This window comes from Natator depressus, chromosome 14 (assembly GCF_965152275.1).
Source record: "Natator depressus isolate rNatDep1 chromosome 14, rNatDep2.hap1, whole genome shotgun sequence".
Classification (NCBI taxonomy): Eukaryota; Metazoa; Chordata; order Testudines; family Cheloniidae; genus Natator; species Natator depressus.
Genome location: NC_134247.1, coordinates 33632567 through 33656083, shown reverse-complemented (window position 1 = coordinate 33656083; position 23517 = coordinate 33632567). Strand labels below are relative to the sequence as shown.

The 23517-nt window shown below is 49.8% G+C and overlaps 1 protein-coding gene and 1 long non-coding RNA gene across 3 annotated transcripts in view; both read left to right on the top strand.

Annotated features, from left to right (window-relative positions):
• Window positions 1-3: 3 nt before the first annotated feature.
• Window positions 4-4276, top strand: LOC141998711 (uncharacterized). Of its 2 annotated transcripts, none has more exons than XM_074971675.1 (3): window positions 4-268; window positions 1338-1459; window positions 2103-4276. In XM_074971675.1, the coding sequence occupies exons 2-3, from the start codon at window positions 1372-1374 to the stop codon at window positions 3596-3598; spliced, it is 1584 nt and encodes a 527-aa protein (XP_074827776.1). In that variant the 5' UTR covers window positions 4-268; window positions 1338-1371; the 3' UTR covers window positions 3599-4276. The 2 variants fall into 2 exon arrangements, with proteins under 2 accessions (XP_074827776.1, XP_074827775.1); XM_074971674.1 differs by having other exon boundaries at window positions 2067-4276.
• A 4491-nt stretch (window positions 4277-8767) lies between these two features.
• Window positions 8768-23517, top strand: part of LOC141998772 (uncharacterized) — a 34234-nt gene continuing 19484 nt past the window's right edge. The window contains exon 1 of the long non-coding RNA XR_012641919.1: window positions 8768-11644. This is a non-coding gene — a long non-coding RNA (uncharacterized LOC141998772). The remainder of the gene's footprint in view (window positions 11645-23517) is intronic.

Genomic DNA, 23517 nt, shown 5'->3' with positions numbered 1-23517 from the left:
AGTGGCTGTAGCTAGGTGCTGGGTGGGAGGAGGGGAGACAGGAAGGGGGGACAATACAGAACAGAGGGATCTCCCCAGCCCGTGGTGGGGCTGGCTCTCTTTCATTGCAGCTGCAAAGAAATCAGGCTGCCTCCATTGTGAGCCTGGCTGCGCCGGGGAGGTGTGATCTTGCCAGCCAGGGACTTTCTCATTGTTGCAATTGGTCGCCTCGGCGTCCTAGAGCAGCCCCGGGCTCTGCCGACACCAGCTCCCGAGCCGGAGCCTGCAGGTAACTGAGAGAGACCCCGGGGGAAAAGGGCTGGAGCTGGGCAGAAAAAAAATACGGCCCCCATCTCTACCAGTCCCTTCACTGACACCCCCAGGCTCTGGCTCCCCTGAGCCCCTGCAGGAGCCGAGCCAGCCAGCGGAACAATAGCTGTTAGCCACTGGTTTATTAACCAAAAGTTTGGTAACTCCCACTGGTACTAGCAAAAATTTGCCCCACGGGGAGTGATTCCTGAGGTCACGTTGTCACTGGTAGCAAAGTTCCTTCCTGCATGCTAGGGCTTTTGTTCGGAGTCTTCCTTTCAACACTGGTCCGTTTCTTCTTCAGTTACCCTGTTAGGAAATACCCTAGCTCGGTAGAAAGGCTGGGATTTCTGAAGGTTTAGGGAGATCGGTACCTGACTCCCATTGTCTTTCAAGGAGAGTTGGACATCTCTGTGTCTTCTTCACCTTTGAATTCTAAAGCCATATACGCCCCAATCCCTGCACCTGCCCTCCCTGCATTGCCTGCTGCCTGCACCTGCAAAGATTTCAGGTACTTGCTTTAGCAGATCCTCTCCCCTCTTCCAGCCAGCTGCTATTAAAATGCATGCATGAGCTTCCCCACTTGCTTTGCCCTTCCGGCTCTAGGGAGAGACCGGGTCACATCCTCAGCAGGTGTAAATCAGTCTGCCTCCCTTGGCTTCAGTGCAGCCATAGCTGATTTACACCAGATGGGGATCTGGCCCCCAATTTTTTATAGACACCCAAACTCTCACTATATGAAACTTTGCAAAAACTTTAAAACCTTTTTATAAACCTTTTAAATGTTCCCAGATTCCACTAGGCAGCATCTGTGAACGCTTTTGCAGATGGTCACCTGTTTCAGTGGGGTTGGGTCACGGTGAAAGGCCAGGGGCTCTGCCCCATTTTGTTTCATGACACTGGGTACAGGTCTGGGCTTGAAATAACAAGGCATGTCATTTGGGTTTATGTAGACTTTAGCAGTAGTGCGAGCAGACTGGTGCAGGGGCAGCAATCCCAGGCCCTTATGGGATTGTGGAACTGAGAGGAGGGGATGCTTCTTGTTTCAGGGGCTAGTGGCTTTCGAGGTCTGTGTATCTCACCATGGATCAGTGGGCTGCTGTGGATCCTGATCAGAAACCTTTGTGTAGGAGTGGCATACAGGAGAACGATGATCCCCTGGTGATTCTGAGTAAGTATCCCATGGAGGCTGTGGGGTCTTTGCAGCTGCCAGGTCAGCTTCTGAGTAGTGTTCTCCTGTGGACCCTTCCACAGAACTCAGAACAATGGGAAGGAGGATGGTTGTGTGGTGAAAGGGACAGACTCCCCTCAGACTCCTGGGGACAGAGTAAAGGGACAGGTTTCCACCAGAGAAGCAGAGTTGGGAGGACATCTAGGCAAGAGTGAGGGTGAGAAGACAGGGCAAACGTCTATCCAGTCCCACTATTGACTGAGGTCGCCCTAAGGGAACAAGGGGAAGAACCATGTATCCCAAAGCTCAATGAAAATAAGAGCTCGAGAAGTGAGGAAAGAGTTAAATCAATGTGAGAATCCCCTTCAGCTCCCTCAGGATCATGTCTCCAGCAGGTGTATCCTCCGGGCTTCCCATCCACCCAGCCTGACCCCTGGCAGTAGCTCCCTTCTCCCTGAACCTGCAGATGGGAAGTTGAGGCAGGGTGGGTCCCCTCTTCTCCCTGCTCTAGGGAAGGGTTTGGGGTGGGGGGAGGGCAGATTTGACTTCTGGTCTTTCAGCATGCCCCAGCAGTTATTTGGGTTTGTTCCTCCACTCCCCTGTGCAGGGCCTGACTCCTGTGCGGATTCTCTCCCTACCCCAGCCGGGGACAGGGCAGCGAGTGAGACTGAGGAGGAGAATCCCGGGGAGGAAGGCCCCGAGATCGTGGAATTGGATCCAGCATTGCTGGGCAGGCTGGAGGGGGCTGGGGCCAGGAGCCCGGAGGAGCAGGGTCCAGACTGTGAGAGCCTGCGCTGGACGGTGGTGCAGCAGATCGACTCCCCCGGGAAGCCAGCGCAGCGGCGGGGCGGCGGGAGCAAGTCAGCTGGCGCCAGCTTCCAGAACTTCAAGAGCATCATCGTGCTGCAGAAGAGCTACGAGTGTGGCGAGTGCGGCAAGACCTTCAGCTGCAGCTCGCACTTCAGCAAGCACCGGCGCACCCACACCGGCGAGAAACCCTTCTGCTGCCTGCACTGCGGGAAGAGCTTCAATGTCAGCTCCAACCTCTACCGCCACCAGCGGGCCCATGCCGCCGAGCGGGCCTGCCCATGCCCCGAGAGCTCCCCACCGCCGGTGCCAGCGGGCGCCCCTAACCCCGCCACTCCTCGGCCCCGGGGGCTGCCCTACAAGTGCGAGGAGTGCGGCAAGAGTTTCCGGCGCAACACAGAACTGGTGACCCACCAGCGGCTGCACACGGGGCGCCTGCCCTTCCAGTGCACCCACTGTGGGAAGAGCTTCTCCTGGAGCTCCCACTTCGACCGGCACCAGCGCATCCACACAGGCGAGAAGCCCTACCAGTGCCCCGAGTGCGGGAAGTGCTTCAGCCGCAGCTCCCACCTCTACCGGCACCAGCGCACCCACGCTGGGGGCCGCTCCTATATCTGCACCTACTGCGGACGCAGCTTCAACAGCACCCTGCACTTCGACCGGCACCAGCGCACCCACACCGGCCTGCGCCCCTACAAATGCACCCTATGTGGCAAGGGCTTTGGCGATGGGCTGGCCCTGGTCAAGCACCAGCGCCTGCATCTAGGCGATGGGCCCTTCCACTGCGAGGAGTGCGGCAAGAGCTTCGGGGCGAGGGCGCAGTATGCCCGGCACCGGCGCAGCCTGCACGGTGCCGCCACTGCCAACACCGGCGGCGAGAAGCCCTACCGCTGTGGCGACTGTGGCAAGAGCTTCTCCTGGAGCTCCCACTGGGAACGACACCAGCGTATCCACACTGGGGAGCGCCCCTACCAGTGCGGCGACTGCGGCAAGCGCTTTGGCCGCACCTCCCACCTCTACCGGCACCAGCGCACCCATGCCGGCGGCCAGCCCCACGTCTGCGCCGACTGCGGCAAGAGCTTCAACAGCACCCTGCACTTCCACAAGCACCGGCGGGCCCACGCAGGTGAAGCCCCCTGCCATGCCTGCCCCGACTGCGGAAAGGCCTTCGCTGACGGCTCCGCTCTGGCCAAGCACCGGCGCACCCACACTGGAGAGCGGCCCTTCCCTTGCCCCCAGTGTGGACGGCGCTTCAGCGTCAGCTCTCACCTGTACCGCCACCTGAGGAGCCACACCGAGGAGAAGCCGCTGGAGGAGATCGCATCCTACTAGAGATCAACTCCTCTTCCCCCTTTACCTGGGAGAGGAACCCCCCCATGCTGGAGGTTTAGCTCACCTGGACCTGGCTGCCCCTCTCTGGGCACGGGAGTGAACCCCATGCACTGCCAGCCAGAGCGTTAGTGGGGCTTACCTCACAGGGATCTGACCATGGGGATCGCCGACCTGCAGGGGTAGCTGAGACCTCTAGGAGAGCAGCGGGCAACCCCGTTGTGGGCACTCTGGGGCCACAGGGACGGGTGCAGTGTAAGGTCCCAGTCTGGAGCCCCTTGAAGGGCTCACGTCGATGGGAGTCTGGATCAGCCCTGAGGATATAGGTAGATAAGGTAGATTAGGTAGGTAGGATAGGTAGGAGGTAGAGCAGAGTGGTGGCTGTACTAGGGGGCTGGGCAGGGTGGAAATAAGAGAGGGAGAATGTTAAATGGTGTGTGATTGAGGGCGGATTACCCTCTCGCTCGCTCTGGTGTAAATCAGGAATATACTCACCGGAGTCATGGGGGCTGATTCCCCTCTCATTCACCCTGCTGTAAATCAGGAATAACCCCACTGGAGTCACTGGGGCCAATTCCCCTCTCGCTCACCCCAGTGTAAACCAGGAGTAACCCCACTGGGGTTAGTGCAGTTACAGGAGTGTGGAGGCAAGGGCGAATGGGTGATCGGAGCTGGGGCGGGAGGCAGTATCTGGGGATCGGGCGGGAGGCAGTATCTGGGGATCAGGCAGGTGGGGCAGGAGGTGGCGAGGAAGATGGGAACCAGACTGGGAGGGCAAATGAAGTGTTTGGGGATTGGAGTGTCTGTGCGGTGGGAGCAAGAGAGGGATGTGGGTGATGGAGGACTGGCATGTCTGTGGACTGGGCTGGTGGGGCAGATATGGCACTGCTAGGGGTCTCCAGACTGAGGAGGATGGGACCAAGTTTACTGCCACTCCTTCTCTGGGTTTCCATGCCCTATCCCTGCCTCCTGATCAGACAGGACCCAGGAGGAGAAGAAACTCTGCCACACGGAACCCCCCGCAAGCCATCCCATCCAGGAGGGGAAATGCAGGGGACTCAGCGTGGAGAGAGCCTGGGAAGTGGAGAGAGCTTGGTGTGTAATGCACCTGACTCCAGCAGGAATGAGAGACAGAAAACCTTAGGGTAGAGTGTGATTAACTTGTGGAGTTCACAGCTGCAGGAGATGACTGGGGCAAACACCTCAGCAAAGCCCTCTGCCAGCTCCATGGAGCAGTCTGGGGCTGTTGACTTCCAAGCGACTTCCTGCGTGTGTGAAAATCTCCCTTAGACACACGCCCTGCCAGTCCCGATCCTAATTCAGAGCATGAGGGACAAGAACCTGCTCTCCACTGTTCTAGGGATATGGAGGGGGTGAGTTTCTGTAAAGGAAGAAAGCTAATCACTCCTGAAATTAGCTATCCAAGCTGGGGCTCAGAAGGTCGTGAGCTTCATCAGCTGCACTTTTTGGAAGGATCTGTGAGGTATTTACATACCAGGAAATCTGTTGTTGTTAGAGGTTAGATTCTTTGTTGGTGTCAGTGGACATCCAGGGATTTCTGCCCATTTATGCCCAGTGATAAATTAGCCCTTTCTCTACAGTAGGCTTCGGCCTTGTCTATGCATCAAAGTTGACTTGCTTTTAAACTCGATGGGTACAGTTAAAGCAGTATAACCCTCACCCCCTTTAGTATGAATGTTATCAAAATCATCACAGCAAATCCCAAAGTGGTGTAACCTCCCTGCAGATTGAGCGCCACCTGAATCGATTTGTAGCTAGATCCTCAGTATGGTCTTGCTGGATGGTCAGTCTATGTCCGTCACTGGTGAGCTTATCAAAGTCTTTGACAACCACGTGATCGCTAGCTGTGTAGCAGTGTTCCTTGGTAACCGCACTTCGTAATTCATTATTACTCCTGAGGGCATTCTGCGCCAAAAAAATTAAAATTCTGTGCACAATATTTTAAAATTCTGAAAATTTTATTTGTCAAATAAATGTGGAGGCTCCAGCATGGCATTAGGGAGCATTGGCCACTGGCTGTACGGAGGTGGGAGATCACTGTGCAGCTCCCTCCCGGGACACAGACTCAGCAGTGAGGCTTCACCCAATCCTGACATAGCGCAAGGACAGGGCCTGCCCCAGAAACACCCCATGGCCCTGCCCCTCCGTGCCAGATGCACCAGGTAGGCTAAGCAAGGCAGGGTCTTAGTGTGGGGGGAATCCAGTTATGGGTTGAGAGGGTTCTGTGGGGCAATCTGGGTGTGGACGGCTCAGTGGGAGATCCAGGTGTGGAGGGGATTTGGATGCACAGGGGCTTGTTGGGGGGTTCTTGGTGCAGTGGGAATGGGACTTTGACAGGGGATCCAGGTGAAGGTGGTTGGGACTCAGCAGGGGGGGGTCTGGGCATAGGGGGCTAGAGCTTGGCAGGGGGGTCTGGGTCTGTGGGGCTCAGTGGGCGGTCCAGATGCTGGAGTGGGGCTCAGTGGGGTGGGGATCCATGTGCGACTGGTTGGGACTTGGTGGGGTAGGGATCAAGGTGTAGGTGGCTCGTTGGGTTGGTCCGGGTATAGTGGGAGTGGGGCTCGTTGGGGGGGTTCTGGGTGCAGGGGGGTGAATGTCAGCAGGAAGATCTGGATATGAGGGGGTCTGGATGCACAGGGGTTGGGTGGATGCGGGGAGAAGCTCTCTGTACAGTTATCCCTCCCCCTGCAGCTGTGGAGCGATGAGTGCAGGAAGTGGCAGGGAAGGGAGTTTGCAGAGCTTCTTGCAGCTGTGGGAGAAATCTGGGGATGGGTCTGAGCCGGACCTGGATGCTGTGCAGGGGAAGAGGAAGTCCCGTCCTCCACAGCCCAACCCAGACTAGCAGCTGAGCCTGGCACAGGGTAGGAGTCACCAGCCGGGTCTTCCTCAGTTCTGCCTCCTGCCCCACAGTGATTTACCTCTCTGCCAGCTGCCCTGGGCACCCAAAACATACTGCTGGGGAGGGTCTCATGATCTCTCTTGTGGCTTCCCTTTGCTTCCCCATCAGAAAGTCATTTTTCTGCAGGGCAGGAAAGAAATTTGTGGGGGACATAAATTCTGCGAATGCACAGTTGTGCAGAATTCCCCGAGGAGTATTCATTAGTATTATTAATTCATCCTAATAATACATCAGTACCAAGAAAGCCACCGAAACTGAACCAGGGCTGATGAAAGCAGTTGCTGGGTTTGGCTACAAATATCCTCATTGCTGATCTTGTCCCAACACTTGAGATGGAGCAGTTGGCGAAGATCACATGAGTTGTATTGGTACAAAGGTGACCTCTCTCAGTATAACTGTTCCCATAAAGGAAGGAGAATAAACTCTACCATCATAAGACATCTTTATGCCAATATAACTGCCTCTGCACTAGGGGCTGTACTATTCTGATGGAAAATCAAACTCCTATCCCATATAGCTAATCTAGTCCAAAAACTCTGTGTAGACAAGGCCTGAAAGTGTTCCTCCGCTGCTACCACTGGTTCTGTTTTTCCATTGATGTGAGAAGTGGGAGCCCTAATGTAGACTGAATACTTGTGGATACCAGCATGTTAAGCACTTTTCTGTGTAAGCTAATTCTGTGCATGTCAACACAGTGCTTCAAATACTGGTCTGTTCCTGGAGCCCTGCCTAAAGTAGCACTCACCCCATTCTTACCACAGGTGGAGCTGAACTGGCCCTTGCAATAGTGGGAAATATTGGACAACAAAGCCTACGTCCCTCATGGAGGCAGCAGCCCTTTCACATGGGGCCGGTTGGGAAGCCCCAGAGTGGGTTATCCTAGCTGGGCATTGGCTTTGACTGGACACTTGGTTACCTGGCTGGGCTGGAGCGACACATGCTGCTGAGCGATGGCCCAAGCAGAAAAGGGCTATTGGCTGGAGTTAAAGGTGACCTGCAAAGGGATTTTGCTTTCTTTTATGCTTGTTTTTTATGTTAGAAATTCTGGTCTAGTTTACCGTAGAAGACTCTACAGTGCCTGGGAGAACGAGTGAAGAGAGGACATCCCAAGAAAATGGAAATTGAGCAATTGGAAGGAGAAGGGATTTTTGACCAGCCTATTGTAAAACTTTTTGGTTTTTTATTAATACCTGTTTCACTCCAGTACCTATTCAACACCTGTGAAAAAAGAACATCAGTGTTAACGATTATAGGCAGCCCTGTTTGAAAAGCTTGCCTAACAGTGGGTTCCTCTGTCCATATTTAGGCACCTAAATAATTATATTATTTAATATATTAGGTAATTTTTAGGTGCCTAAGTGTGGATTTTGGAGCCAAGCTTTAGGCATCTCAGCTCAAAAATATTGCAATGAAGACTCACTGTCGATATCTCTAAGGCCCCAACAAGACATCCAGCCTAGCCAGGGGAGATGTGGCTTGACATGCCTGACATTTCAGAGGTAAAAAACAAGCAGCCAAAAAGACACATGTAGTTACAAAAAATAAAATCTTTCCAGCCTTTGCTCTGCGTCACCAGGAAACAAAGACACAGGTCTGGTTTTGTTTTCCAATCCACTGCAGGTCTCCTTTCAGCCATAGAATCCCATCTCCGGAGCAAGGAGCCCAGGTAGAGTAGTAGTTTAGCATGGGGGCTTGAACTCTGAGCTTTTTAGCTAGAGTTCTGGGAATGATGTTCACTCGACATAAGCTCCACTGCTGTCCTTGCTGTCGGGTCCATCTCTGGTCAAGGGGAGCTGGGACTGTGTGTGTATTGTGAATAAAATAGACAAGGGGGGGAAATATCTTGGGTCTGTGTTCAGTTATTTCTCTGCTAGAGACGGGATTAGCCCCACTTTCCTAACAGCACCTTGCAGGGCAGATTAGCAACACTGTGGTTAAACTGCTGGCCTAGAACTAAGGAGATCTGGGTTTAAATCCTGACTCTGCTACAGACTCCTTGGGTGTGTCTTTGGCTCCTTGGGTCCCCAGTTCCCCACAATGGGAATAATACTTCCCTAACTCTCAGGGATGCTGTGTGGAGAACTTAATGTCTGTGAGCTACTCAGGCAGTACATATTCCTAGCAAGAGCCAGTGGGTGTAATGGGCGTAGCTACTCAACAGAAGTGTGCCAGTTTATACCAGTTGAGGATCTGATACAAAGGGGCCTGATTTCCCCACTGTGGTTGGAAAGTTAGCAGAATAAGACAGTCTTATTTCAGAATAAGAGCTCTTATGCCAGGGTTTGCGCTTATTTATCAAAACCAGTTTCAATTCACACCTTGTTATACTGGTGCAGTTTTCTGGTGTAGACAAGTCCTTGGTGACTTCATACATACAGACAGCAGCTTTCAAAGAGGACTCCTTTGGGCCTGAGTCTTATTTACACTAAGAGCTTGTCTAAACCAGTTTAATTAAAGGTGTGCATATAAACTCATTTAGTTAAACCAGTGCAAACCCCTGTGTGGATGCTCTTATTTCAGTGTAAAGGCAGCTCATGTCTAAACATTAGTCACTTAATAAAAATCCCATGAGATTTGTTTCAGCAAAGGGGGTGATGTTTAGGTGATGGTAACGTTAGCAGTCAGCATGCATGGTATAGACACAGCAATGCCATGTCGATGTCTGAATTGCTCCCAATATTCACAGGTTAGATCATTTCATGCATGCTCACTTCAGCATGCCCAATGCTTCTGATGACTCATGAACACTAGAGGGCAGCATAACTCAAGGAAAGTCCCTCATTCAACACATTAGGGAGCCCACTGACTTCAATGAAGCTGTTCCCACACATGAAGTTAGGGGTGTGCTAAATACCTTGCTGAATCAGGGTCAAAAAGAGGATCTGATTTATATAGCCATAGATTTTAAGGCCAGAAGGGGGTCATTCTGATCATGTAGTTTCACCTCCTGCATCATACCCGGGGATTCCTGCATCCAGTCCATAACCTGCAGTAGAGTTAGAACAGATCTTTCAAGGCAGGTTGGCACTGCAAATTAAGGTGTGATGGCAGCTTGGGAAGGCATACCCATGCTGGCTTCAGTTTAGCTAGCATGGCTAACAGTTGCAATGAAGACATGGCAGCCCCAGTACAAGCCCACTATGAATTGGCTAGCCTGCCCCAGGGTCTGGGCTGCCATGCCTTCACAGCTGTTGTTACCCACTCTAGCTAAATTAAAGCTAGCACCGAGTCTGTTTACCCAGGCTGTAATTACACCACCAATTTCAGGGTTGACGTACCCTTAACAAGAGACACCCAGTCTTGATTTAAAGACTCCGAGTGATGGAGGATCCACTGCGTCCTTCAGGAAGCTGTTCCAATGGGTTAAAAATGCGCACCTCATTTTCAGTTTGAACCCTGCCAACTTCAACTTTCAGCCGTTGGATTTCAATTTGCCTTGAGATGGCATAGACCACGATCACTGTTTCTCTTAACCTTCCCTTCAGTAAGCTAAACAGATGGTGCTCCTTTGGCATCCCATTATAAGGCCTCTTTTCCAGGCCTTGCATCATTCTTGTAGCTCTTCTCTACATCCTCCATGACCATTCAACATGTGTGGACACCAGAACTGGACACAGCATCCCAGCAGTGATCTTGCTAATGCTACATGTCAGATAATATCACATCCCTACACCTACTTGCTACTCCTGTTCATGCATTCAAGGATCTCATTAGCCCTTTTAGCAATAACATCACACTGGGAGCTCATGGTAAAGTCATTTTCAAAGACACTGCTTCTCAGGGAACAGAGATTGGATCTTTAATTATTTGTCCAAGAAAGATCAAGAATATTGAATGAAGGTGATGTCCCTTCGCGTTAACACAGAGATTCTTCTGTTTCCAGAAGGGTGAATCATAACTAGAACCAGTAGAAATGTTTCGTTCCAGTTTTCTGCCAGTGAAGTTCCATTTTTGAAAGACAGAAATTTTCTCAAAAGTATTTTGACATTCTCAAAATTATCAATTTTTTTGAAAATTTTTGGTGGAAACATTTTCATTTAGCAGTAAGTATTTTCCATTTTCATTTACTTTTTTGTTTGTTTTTCAGATTTTATTTCCCACTGAGGAGTGGGAAGGAGTTATTTTCCCCTCATTGCAATTTTTGATTGGCCAGCTTAATCATAGAGTCATAGAATATAAGGGTTGGAAGGGACCTCAGGTGGTCACCTAGTCCAACCCCCTACTCAAAGCAGGACCAATCCCCAACTTAATCATCCCAGCCAGGGCTTTGTCAAGCCTGACCTTAAAAACCTAAGGAAAGAGATTCCACCACCTCCCTAGGTTACCCATTCCACTGCTTTACCACCCTCCTAGTGAAAAAGTTTTTCCTAATATCCAACCTAAACTTCCCCCACTGCAACTTGAGACCATTGCTTCTTGTTCTGTCATCTGCCATCACTGAGAACAGTCTAGATCCATCCTCTTTGGAACCCCCTTTCAGGTAGTTGAAAGCAGCTATCAAATCCCCCCTCATTCTTCTCTTCTGCAGACTAAATAATCCCAGTTCCCTCAGCCTCTCCTCATAAGTCATGTGCTCCAGCCCCGTGATCATTTTTGTTGCACTCTGCTGGACTCTTTCCAATTTTTCCACATCCTTCTTGTAGTGTGGGCCCCTTCTGAGGACCTTAAATGGTATTTTGACCTCTTCTCTTTTCCCTGTGTAATACCACAGCTAATTTTGGCTCCATTTGGAGTCTTATTACATGCAGCAGAGCTGAAATCACTGATACTTAGGTCTAAGCATTAGATCTACTTGGGGCTAGTGGTGCACCAGCACTGACGCTCCCCTACTACCAGCTAAAAATCACGGAGAGCTGAAGTTACTAAGAGCTGAGATCACTAAGAGCTGTGTTAAGGGGGCGGGCCTGAAGACAAGTTGGTGAGTGGACAGCAGGATGCGGAGAGCGGAGCGGATAGCCGGGCGGCTGGCGGAGAGGAGCGGACAGCAGGACGGCTAGCGAAGAGGCCTGGAGAGTGGAGTGGAGCAGATAGCAGGGCGGCTGGCAGAGGGGCACAGCGGGCAGTGAAGGCTGCAGCAGAACTCCATGGAGAGGTGTGGCACTTGGCTGTCGACCCGAGCAGCGGAGCATGTAAGATGCCCCCCACCCCACCCCATATCTCCCTCCACTTCCACCCAGGCTGGGAGGTAAACTCTGCAGATGAACTTCTGAACTCTCGGGGGCTGCACTGACTAAGGACAGAAACTGGGGGGAGGGGGTGACTATTGGGTTGCTGGACTTAAGACCCTGAAGGGAAAAGTACACTGCAAAACTTGCTTGGGGGTGGGTCTTTTGCTCATGGTTGGTGTTATGAATCCTGTTTGTGGTGTTTCCCCAACATAATGCCGCATTGTTTCCCTTCTTTATTAAAAGGCTTTTGCTACACTCAGACTCTGTGCTTGCGAGAAGGGAAGTATTGCTTCTTAGAGGCACCCAGGGGGTTGGTATGTAATTGTCCCAGGTCACTGGGTTGGTGTTTGAGCCAGTTTTGCATTGTGTTATTGAAACGGAACCCCTAGATACTGAACCCGGCCCTTGTTGCTGCCAACTCTGACAGGCAGAAGGGTTACATACAGGTGGTTTGTTCCTGCAACTCAATAAGGATTCTTTAAAATACAGCCAGCTCTCCTGGACTCCTTGCCCCCTCATGTTATTCTCCCAGGGGATCCTGCCCATCAGTTCCCTGAGGGAGTCAAAGTCTGCTTTTCTGAAGTCTGGGGTCCATATGCTGCTGCTCTCCTTTCTTCCTTGTGTCAGGATCCTGAACTCAACCATCTCATGGTCACTGCCTCCCAAGTTCCCATCCACTTTTGTTTCCCCTACTAATTCTTCCCTGTTTGTGAGCAGCAGGTCAAGAAGGGTTCTGCCCCTAGTTGGTTCCTCTAGCACTTGCAGCAGGAAATTGTCCCCTACACTTTCCAAAAACTTCCTGGATTGTCTGTGCACCACTGTATTGCTCTCCCAGCAGATATCATATTGGTGGGATTGTTGCAAATGACAAAAAATACCACATTTTTGGTTTGTTTCAGTTGCAAAAAAAATTTTTTTTAAAGAAAGAAAAAAATCTGTCAAAGACTGGAGAATTTCTAAAACAAATTTGATACCTTTCAAGAGCAGCAGAACAAAATAATCTGATGGCAAATATTTTTAGATGCTTCAGTTTTTGAGGCACAGCAGGAGACACTCAGAGAGCTTTAGGTGCACTGATCCCATTGAGTTTCAATGAGACTGGTGTTCCTAAACCCCTTAGGGTTTTGTAAATGTCCCCCTAAAGAAGGTTGATTTACAGAGAGCAGATGATAACACTTTCTGGAAATCCTGCCCTTTTACAGTGTCTCATCTTGGCTGTGGCCCCTTTCAACCTGAGCAGTTAATCAAAGTTCAGGCCCTGGGGATGTTCCCATTGGAAATGGAAACTGATGGTGTCTGATATTTTCACTGATGCAGTTTTATTTATTTACAAAGGATGTGCAAAGTCCCGTGTCTCTGAACACAGAAGGATCCAAGAAGAAAAAGAGCAATTTCTTAGTTTCCAGCCCCAATCCTCTTTATCCAATGGTACGAAAAGCTCTCCCTCTAGCTTTTTTGCCAAAGTTAAACTCTACTTAGAGGCTATGCTTATGCTTTCTTGCTTTTTGCCTCTGCCTCTCTCTCACTCATGCCAGATCTGCACTAGGAAATTAGATCTGTATAACTACATTGCTCAGAAGTGTGAAAAATCCACACCACTGAGTGATACAATTAAACCAACCCAACTCCTGGTGTGGACAGCGTTCAGTTGACGGGAGAATTCTCCCTCAGTCTAGCTCCTGCCTCTTGCAGAGGTGGAGTATCTATGCTGTTGGGAGAACCCCTCCTGTCGGCGTAGGTAGCATCATCATTGAACCCCTACAGGAGCGCAGCTGCAGAGTTTGAAGTGTAGACAAGCCACCATGAGATGTAGCCAAAAAGCTCTTGGGTGGGTTCACACACACCTCGTGTTTTAGGTGGGGCTTATGTTCACAGTTATGTTAATTGAAGGGTGAGTTCACACCGTTGGGGTTTTAATCCAATGGGGCTTTAACCCAAATGGGGGTTTTAAGCCACGCCCACAACAAGGTTTTACCCAGCTCATAACATTGGTTACCCATGGTCTATAGTCACTTGTGAGAATAAAGGCCTTTAAATCTAGTGGGTCTGGTAAAGAAGGTGACAAAATCCTATGGAAATGGCTCTAAGATTCTGTCTAAAATTCTAGGAAAGAAGCAAGGTAGAAAGTTTGACCAGCACCAGACCAGCTCACAGACACAGACCAGCAACTATAGCAGCCCTATGATGTCAGGGCTCGTTCCTAGGCACCTGCAATTTGTATCACCCCCAGTAGGCACCATCCTTTTTATGCAGTTCTGGAAGCTGCAGTCCAACTCCTGGTTTATGGAGGATAAAATCCTGGCTTCCTGTCAAGGCCTTCCAGAGTCACTAAGAGGGGACCAACCTAGGCCTAACATCTGGTTTTAGCTGGACAGTCTGGTTTTGGGCTTCTGTGTCCAGGACCTATTTAGGGTTGCCAGGAATCTGGTTTTTGGGACCTGGCAACTCTAAATGGCACCCAAACCAAAAAATTCAGTTACCACGGGGTAGAGGGAGGCATCAGGTCATTAACCCGCACCAGCCTCTGCTCAGCCCTGCTGCCTCCTACTCCAGACTCCTTGAGATGATCCAGCGAGCAACGTGGGGAGGAGGGGAAAGGAACTAGTGATGGGGGTGGGGCTTTGGAAGGAAGAGACGGAGAAGGGGCCGGTCTTGGGGAAGAGGTAGGGAAAGGGGTGGGGTCGTGGGGGAAGAGGTGGGACGGGATCGGGCCTCAGGGGTCCAATTACTGGGAATTAGAAAGGTGGCAACCCTACTGTTGGGGACACTGGGGCATGGCCATTAGGTAACTCGAGGGGATGGAAGACCACGAACGTCGATGAAGCCCCCTTGCACTAGGCCCAGGTGTCCTTGGCCCCCCCCCCCCCCCGCCTGGAGGCACTCGCAGCAGCTCTGCGTACTAGGCCCAAGTGTCCTTGGCCCCCCCGCCTGGAGGCACACACAGCAGTTATGCTGAGAATCTGCAACAATATGCTGCGGAGTCAGACTGCCTGAAACTAAGCAAGGCCACACAGGGAAGATATGGAAGAACAGTGCTGAATAAAGCAGCTTTATGTATAGTTTAACAAATGATACAGAGAACCAGGGAACTAGCTGGGAACTGGATTGGGTGGCTATATGGATACTTAGGGCAGCTTGCTATTGGATAAGTATGCTGGGAAAAAGGATGTATAAAAGCCTGTGTAACTTCCTGCTCTGGGTACAGGATTTGAGATTCAAATCTCCCTGTACCTTTTTGAAGCTTCAAATAAACTTTTCTGCTTCTCCACCCTGTTGTGATTATCGGGTGTAGCACACCGGGTAGCGAACCAACTCCAGCTGTTGTTCAGCCTCTCGGCACTGGGTGCCAGCAACACTACCTCAGCATGAGTTATTCTTTTCAGCCAAAGGTATAATCTGAAGCATGCTAATTTGGGGACCCAGTAATGGCACACAGTCCAGGCACGCTGGGCTCCCTCCACCAACCCTGGCTGTGTCTAGAAAGATGCTTGTAGATGATGATGAATAGGTAAGGGAACTGTTGGCCCCTTACTGAAACTTAGTGGGGTTTTTTGGTTGGCCCTCTTCCAGTACCAAAAGAAAGGGAAAGGGCCAATGAGAAATCAAGACCCTGAGACTGACAGTTCCCAGGGTCAATGGGGAGAGGCCAGAGCTCTGGGTCAGCCTGATTGACAGGGAGGCAGGCCAATGAGGGAGCCAGGAGCCTGGGGCACATCCTCTGTGTGAGTGAGCCGGAGCAGGGCAGAGTTAAGGGGAGAGGAGCAGAGCAGAGCTGCAGAAGCACTGAGGTGGAGTAGGCAGAGTGGAGCTGGAGCCAGAGCTGGGAACTGAAGCAGCCCATACCAGGACTGAGCTACAACAGGGAGCTGCGGGCCCAGAGCTGGGGAGTGGATGCCTGCCGTGCCACCAGTAACACCGGCACTGAGTGCAGTGAGCAGCAGGGGTCCCTGGGCAGAGGGCCCAGCACAGGGAGACATCATCAGCCAAGAGGTCTGGCAGGCCGGACTCGAAGCGGGGGATGTGACCCCGATGGGAAGGCCCATGCTGGGGAGAAGGGTCTTGCCTCCTAGGGTCTGAGGGCATGTGGCCACTGCCAGAGCAAGTGCAGAGCATCCCTGCAGCAAAGCCAGGGTCTGGGCAGGAGGCCTGGGACGTGTGAGGAACAGATTGTGAACTTTATGTTCCAGAGACAGCTGTTTGTGATGTCCCTGTGTCACAGAGCAGGGTTACTTGTTTTCTTTAACTTTTCCCATTTTTTCCTTATTTTTCTTACTGTTTCCTACTGATTTATAAATTGTATTTGGTTTGAACTTAATGCAGTGATCAGTTGGCCAGGGAAGCGGCCGGTGTGTGGAGACAGCACCCTGGAGTAGGAAGTGCTCATGTGACCGTGACAAGATTGGGGGTCGAGCCCCCCAGGAACCCTGGGCCTAGCCTTGTCAGGGTTACAAGGACTCTGCCCCATGGGAGGGAGGAAGCGGAGTCCTCAAGGTCAGCCAGGCCAATGGATAAAGGGAGTGGGAGTGAGGAATCAGACCCTTTCGCTAGCCCATTTCACTGGGGTAGTGCAGAAGCTAGGAAAGTTCAGGATCGTTTCCTCACTTACAAATAGAAATGATATATGTGTAAAAGCTAACTTTGGGGAGAGAGAGAGAGGCATGCTAAAAACAACAGTTGATCTGCAGCTTTTGTTTAGAGAGAGCTGAGGTTGAAAGCCATACAGGATGGCTCCCATTTGGACGGAAAATCTGTGGCGTGGAGTTCAGGGTGTTTTCTCTTGTGCAGCTTATTTATGAACTGTGCACAAGATCCTGTTTTCCAGGAAGAAATAGTGTCAAGGCAGATCTGTTTTGCAGCACTCTCAGTCCAGACATCTCTGCCTTGTCCCCAGAATCCACTCTCTGTTTTGTTGCTGTCTCTCTCCAGGGATGCAGCAGCTGACGGTTCCCACACAATTTCTAGAATACACCCGGTTGCTACAACTCCCCCTTCTGATTACAGGTGGCAAACCCCTAGTGAAATTAAGGGGAGTCAGTGAACTCACTCAGCCACAGATCTTCCAAGGTATTTCGGGGTCAGACTCCCAGTGATTTCAGTGGGAGTGCGGCCCTGAAAGATCTTTGAAGAGTGGGGCGACAATCGCTTACATGCACAACCCATCGTGGGCAGCCATGTCTGGATGCTGCCAAACAAACCAGATGCAGATTTTATCCCACCCAGCCGTGCTTCCAAGTCTGCAAAACTTCTTATGAGCGGGTGCTAGAAAAGTAGCTAGCGGCATTGCCAATCAGCTGAAAAATCCCTCACTCTGTAGAAAGGCAATACGTTCTGGGGTCTTTTTCTTTGCCGTTTGGTGCTTGAGCCCTTAGGGTTTGTTTTCCAGCTTTTCTCCTCCACAATAAGTGTTGGAAAAACAGGCCCAGGGTTTTAAAGGTGTTTAGGTTTTGGAAATCAATGGGAGTTAGGGGCCTAAATCCCATTAAATATCTGCCCCTCAGGCCTTAGCCACACACAAAAGCTACCTTGCTTTAACTATCCTGGTGTATAACAGGGCGCTCTGCCCCTTTAATGAGATGCAGCAATGGTAGGTGTCAGTAAGGAAGCAGAAGGGAGGTCCCTGGGAGGAGAGATGGTGTGAACCTGCTGGGGAAAAGGGCCCTCCAGGGAATCATAGAATCATAGAATAGAATCATAGAATATCAGGGTTGGAAGGGACCCCAGAAGGTCATCTAGTCCAACCCCCTGCTCGAAGCAGGACCAATTCCCAATTAAATCATCCCAGCCAGGGCTTTGTCAAGCCTGACCTTAAAAACCTCTAAGGAAGGAGATTCTACCACTTCCCTAGGTAACGCATTCCAGTGTTTCACCACCCTCTTAGTGAAAAAGTTTTTCCTAATATCCAATCTAAACCTCCCCCATTGCAACTTGAGACCATTACTCCTCGTTCTGTCATCTGCTACCATTGAGAACAGTCTAGAGCCATCCTCTTTGGAACCCCCTTTCAGGTAGTTGAAAGCAGCTATCAAATCCCCCCTCATTCTTCTCTTCTGCAGACTAAACAATCCCAGCTCCCTCAGCCTCTCCTCATACTCCACCAGAATAGGAGACACTGGGTTTGTCCCAGCCAGCAAAATTTCTAAGTCCCCAAAGCTGTGAGTGTGTGTGAGAATGCCGTGGTCAGCTGTGACAAGTCATAGGGACAGCAAAAGCCCGCCTGAATAGTCTGCTAATGCAGCCAATTTCCCAGCAGCTGGTCCGTAGGGAAAGAACTTGAAACTCATTCCATTCGCTGCCTGGAATATTGTGCTGATGCTGTGAAAAACTCAGTCCCTCTCTCAGGACGTAGCCTTGGACTTGTGAAAAAGGAAATATTCACAATGGAAAAACCCTCAGCTGTTGATAAAACCTTTAAGTAGCAAACCTTTAAGTAGCAAATCTACCTCTGCTCTGAGAAAAGAGCAAACAGAGCAAAGTGGCAGGAATTATTTGGACTTCTGTGATATCAAACAATGAAAAGGATGTGAAAAGTCTGGCAAAAATCTGTCAGCTTTGTTTGACGTTTGCCAGTGATCCCAGGGCCTGGACAGCTGAAGCAATGTCTACACTAGAAGCACTTTGCTGGTATAGCTATCCTAGTACACCCTACTGGCAAAACAGCAGTTTATATGGGCAAAACTGAACACTTTTAACACTTTTACCAGTATAGCTAATTCTAGCCCCTGAGGTGAAACAAGCTCTATCAGTAAATGCACAGTCTTGCTGGTATAACTGCGTCTAGACTACAGACTTCTGCCTGCTTAGGGATCACACCTCTTCATATCCGTGACCCAACACAGCAGAAGTCTACAGTGTAGGCCTCGTCTGAGGTATTTTTTGCAAACCTAAGTAAGCAGCTCTTTGTGTAGAATGGGCCTGAGACATTACTTGAAGCTGGGAGAATTTTATAAATCCATCCATGAATTCTCCTTCATAGACACCTGTCCCAGATCCACAGGATCAGTGTGAAGCTCCAGGTTTTAAACCGTCCCTGGGAGGATCCGCTTCAGTGTGCCAGGACCCCCACATGGTCTTACTCTTCCTTCATGGTGGGCCACATGGCCTCAGCACCTCCAAGTCTGAGCCACTACAGCCCTCCTGCTTCACACCATGAGCTGTGCCCAGCAAGTCCAACATTTATCACACTCCTTATTCTCCGAGGCGTGAGGATGGGCTTTGTCTTAGGAAAGTGTTAAATATACAAATTGCACTCAAAATCCCGATTCCACAGACACCGAAGTCTGCTCCAACCTGGACAGGGACCTCCCAGGCCCAGAATTCTGTCACTGCTCAGCAAGGGCCCCAGTGCGCAGTGACAGTACCCGAGAGACCAGCTCCGAGGGACCTCTCATTCAGCAAGAAGAGCAAACGCTCACCTGTGCTGAAAACAATCCAAGGATGCTCGGGAGCACTTACAGTGAGGGTTGGTTTCCAACCTGCTGGGAATGCTGCACAATGCCTGTACTGGGATCGCTACAGAATAGAAATTGGACATAAGATGTTACTTGAAATGACTCAACACTTAGCCCATGAAAGGGCATCTGGTGGGAGAAGTTTGGGGGGAGGGGCATCAACTAAAGTCAGTGGGTATTTTACAGGCTGCAGGACAATGCCTTAAAGACAATGCCTCTTTAAAATAGCAATTAAAGAGAGACAAAAATCAATGCTAAAAGTGTGGCCATTGATGGCTTTTTTTCCCCCATGCCTCTAATTTTGCATCCGTGAGTGGATATGCCTTGGGCTTGGCTGTCGCAGTCTGTGGGCACCCAGCACTTCTGATAACCTGGCCCGAGGCACCTTGCCCAAAATTAATGGGCAATCCTGCAAACGTTGGCCCAGATTTGGGCACCCAGCAGCTCCCACTCAGAGCCATGGGGAATATTCTCTCTCTCTCTCCCCACCATTGAGATGCTGTGTCCTGAACTTTTAGGAAGACTTGGCCTTATGAGACGTGAAAGGTATTAGTCAATTCCCCCAGTTCTCTTGAATGCTAAGATCTCATTGCCGGGTTCTGTCTCTGATCCCATCCTCAGGGACATAGAGACAGAGAAGCAACCCCTGGCGGGTGTGTCAGAGGTGCACTCTTCCCACTCACCATCCCTTTCTGAACCATAACACCTCTGATAGCTACTGCCATGGTGTGCTGGGCCCATAGGATTAGCACTGTACCCAGCTTTTAAACAGTCTCTTGCAGGATCCCCTCCCATGGGGCAGTCCCCCAAGGGATCCCCATCTTCTGCTATGTGGCCTCAATGCTTCCAAGACTGAGTTTCGGGTGCCAACCTTGTGCTTCATGCCATGAGCTCTTCCCAGCTAATCCAGCTGAGCCAGACCCCTGGGCAGAGACTTTTACACTCTGCAGGGACCAGTGTTCTTCAGCCAGGATTTGCAGTGACACCCGGCAGCATTTTCCAAATGAAAAATACTTTACATTTGTCCTTATTGAATTTAATCCTATTTACTTCAAACCATTTCTCCAGTTTGTCCAGATCCTTTTGAATTTTAATCCTATCCTCCAAGTCACTTGCCATCTATGAACTGGTTCAGTGATCTATGAGACACGGCTCACAACTAAGGCTTGGCCTACACGTACAAGTTATGTCACACAGTGAGAACAGAGACCTCGGCCTGCTCAGGCCTACGACAAACACACTAGAAAATTCATGCCACAGTTTAATAATTGATTGATTAAGCTACACATAAGAAAAAGGATTGAAAACAGAGCATAAATCATTCTGGGACTGAAACTGAGCAATTACGGAAGAGAAACTTAATTAAACCCTTATGCAAGTCCCTTTTTCAGAGAGAGGATATTGGTTAGAGTCTTGTCCTGTCAAGCAATCCTTGGTAGTGGGGATAAAAGGACTAGTTCTGTGATGGTGTTCTGAGCTGATTGCTATGAAAGATGGTTACCTGTCCTGCTCCTGACAAGACAGACAGATACAAAGTGGGAGAGGAGACAGCACAGTATAAGTGGGGGAAATACAGCTTTGGTTGCTGCTCTCAGGACACCAGGTGGCTGGTCAGTCACGGATGTAGGCTTTGGCTCTGGGCTGGCAGGTCGGCCACGACAGCTGTTGCTCTGGGCTTGCTTCCCTAGTCTGGGACATCATCTGACTGGTCTGGCTAGGCCCCTCTCCTTCACTGGTCCTTCTCAGGCTGGGCAGAGCCAGATGGGCTGTTTCCTCCTGTCATGTTGGTGCCACGTTGTGCAGCTGGCTGCAGGATCAGGGGAAAAGCTGAGAGAGAGATAGGAGAGGAGGAAGAGAGTGGAGGTGGGAAAGAGAAGGGAAGACAGAGCAGGAGCTCACATGTACCAGGCAGGGTGCTTGCTGGTCCAGCAGTGATGGCCAGGTGTCCTTACCAGTGTGCTGGTCTGGATGTCCTGATGATCCAGACTCACCAATGAAGGACAGCGTCTCTGGAGCAAAGCAGAGGCTGTTGGCCTTTCCCCCAGCAGTCCACCCTTTCTGGCCCCAAAGTCTCTTTTGTAAGCTCTAAAAAGAGCGGGGGAAGGAGGGGGAACAGACCATCCCCTCATTAGTTCATTCACTAATTATCCTGATTTCTGACACACCATTTCTGACACACATTATGATTTTTGAGTCTGTCCTCCGTTGGTTTATCAGTCATGACCCTAATACAGTTCTGGGGTTGCATTTTTGTTTGGACGAATCCTGTCTTTCTGATCCCTTCTCGTAATCCTCCTATCAATAGTCACTGTTACAGGTTATTGTAACGTTTTCTGAACTTTCTCCCATGTCCCAGCACTTGATCTGACAGGGTAGATCTGCAGGCTCTAATTACTGCAAGAGTATCTTGGTAAACATGGATCAGATTCATAGATTAATATATATTAATGGGCCAGAAGGGACCATTCTGACCATCATGTCTGAGCTCTTGTACCACACAAGCCAGAGAACCTCACCTAGTGACTCCTGCACTGAGGCCAATACCGTGTTTTTTAATGAGAACAGATCTTTTACAACCACATCCTAGCTTGATTTAAAGGCTTCATGTGACAGAAAATCCATCACATTCCCAGGTAAATTGTGGCTAATCCCCTCACTGCTTAAAATTTGAGCCAATTTTGATTTAAAAAAAGAATCTGTGGAAAATTTCTTTGAAAAAGGACTTTTAAAAACCATCTGAATGTTGCCATCTTTGACTTGGTTGTCTCCCCCACCCCAACAAATTCTAATTGCAAATGCTTCGATGCCTATTTTTTGGGTGCACATCATGAGAAACTTTAAGGGGATAAATTTCAAACCACCTAGGAGATTTAGGAGCACCACTTCCAGTGACTTCAGATGAGACTTGTGCTCCTAAACTCCCTAGGCACGTTTAAAAATGTCCCCCTTCAGGGGCAGGTTTGTAGAGGCCGGGTGCTCAGTATTTTCTGCAAACCAGCCTTCTTTAAAGTGTCTGAATTTGGGCATCCAAAGTCTGTATTTGGTTTTAAAATGGAGCCCAATCCTGTTAAATGTAGACCTTAGAACCCAGGTCACCCAGTGGAAGAGACTCTCCTGTGGAAATGGCTCTAAGGTGTTGTCTAAAATTCTAGGTGTGTGATAAATGAAGGGGGTTGGGGGGTGCTCCCTTTTATGGACACCCACCCAGCCAGTTAACTATCAAGTCCCTCTTGGTGGCTGTTCTCTGCTTGCTTTACCTGTAAAGGGTTAAGAAAAATCCCCAGGTAAAGGAAAGGGAGTGGGCACCTGACCAAAAGAGCCAATGGGAAGGCTAGAACTTTTTAAAATGGGGAAAAAACTTCCCCTTTGTGTCTGCTGTGGTTCTTCGGGAAAGAGGGAAACAGGGTATCAGTTATGCTGTGAGAAGCTGAAGTCCAGATATGAAAATTATCAGATCATATCTAGAACTACCTATTTAACAACCCAGATATGTAAGTAGATCAGGAATGTTTAGAAAGACACGATTAGGTTTATTTCTGTTTATTTCTTATGGCTAGTGGACTCCTCTGTGCTAACTCCAAATGCTTTTTGTTTTGCTTGTAACCTTTAAGCTGGACCTCAAGAAGGTTATTCTTGATGTTTAATTTTTGTAAGTGGGTTTTTTAAATCTAGCAAACGTCTAAGTTCCAGATGTATTTTCTTTCTTTTTGTTTTTAAAAATTTACCCTTTTTTAAGAACAGGGTTGGATTTTTGGTGTCCTAAGAGGTTTGTGCATATGCTGTTTAATTAGCTGGGGGAAACAGCTAATTTCCTTTGTTTTCTTTCTCAGCTCTTCCCCAGGGTGGTAGGGGGGAAGAGCTTGAGGGTACCCCACAGGATGGAATTCCCAAGTGCGCCTTCCTGGGTTCCAAGAGGTTTGCATTTGGGTGGTGGCAGCATCTACCCATCCAAGGTCAGAGAGAAGCTGTAACCTTGGGAGTTTAATACAAGCCTAGAGTGGCCACTATTAATTTTTAGAATCCTTACAGGCCCCCACCATCTGCACTCGAAGTACCAGAGTGGGGAATAAGCCTTGACATGGTGGCAGAAGTGGGATCATTTTCAACCAGAAGCACAGGCCTCAGGATTTTAAAAGGGCACATTTTTCCTTTTGGATGTTTGAAAGCCAGGGAGGTTTTTTTAAAATTTCTTTTCTTCTCTTTGCTGCCTGAGGTGGAACAGGCCAAGCCAGGGAGTCCAACAAGCAGGTTTTTTTATTTTATTTTTTTCTAGTTCATGGCAATGCAATAGCTAGGCTAGAGTAGGGCAGCCTGTGTATGAGATTGAGGTCAGGCACCGAAATCCCAAAGCAGCACACCACGGAGAAGACAGACCCAAATCAAGCC

What these genes read in the sequence shown, in the direction of transcription:
- LOC141998711 (XM_074971674.1), top strand. Translation starts at nt 1,372, where the DNA reads ATGGATCAGTGGGCTGCTGTGGATCCTGATCAGAAACCTTTGTGTAGG. An exon ending in TGATCCCCTGGTGATTCTGA is followed by an intron (nt 1,460 to 2,066) that starts GTAAGTATCCCA and finishes TCCCCTGTGCAG; the next exon opens with GGCCTGACTCCTGTGCGGAT.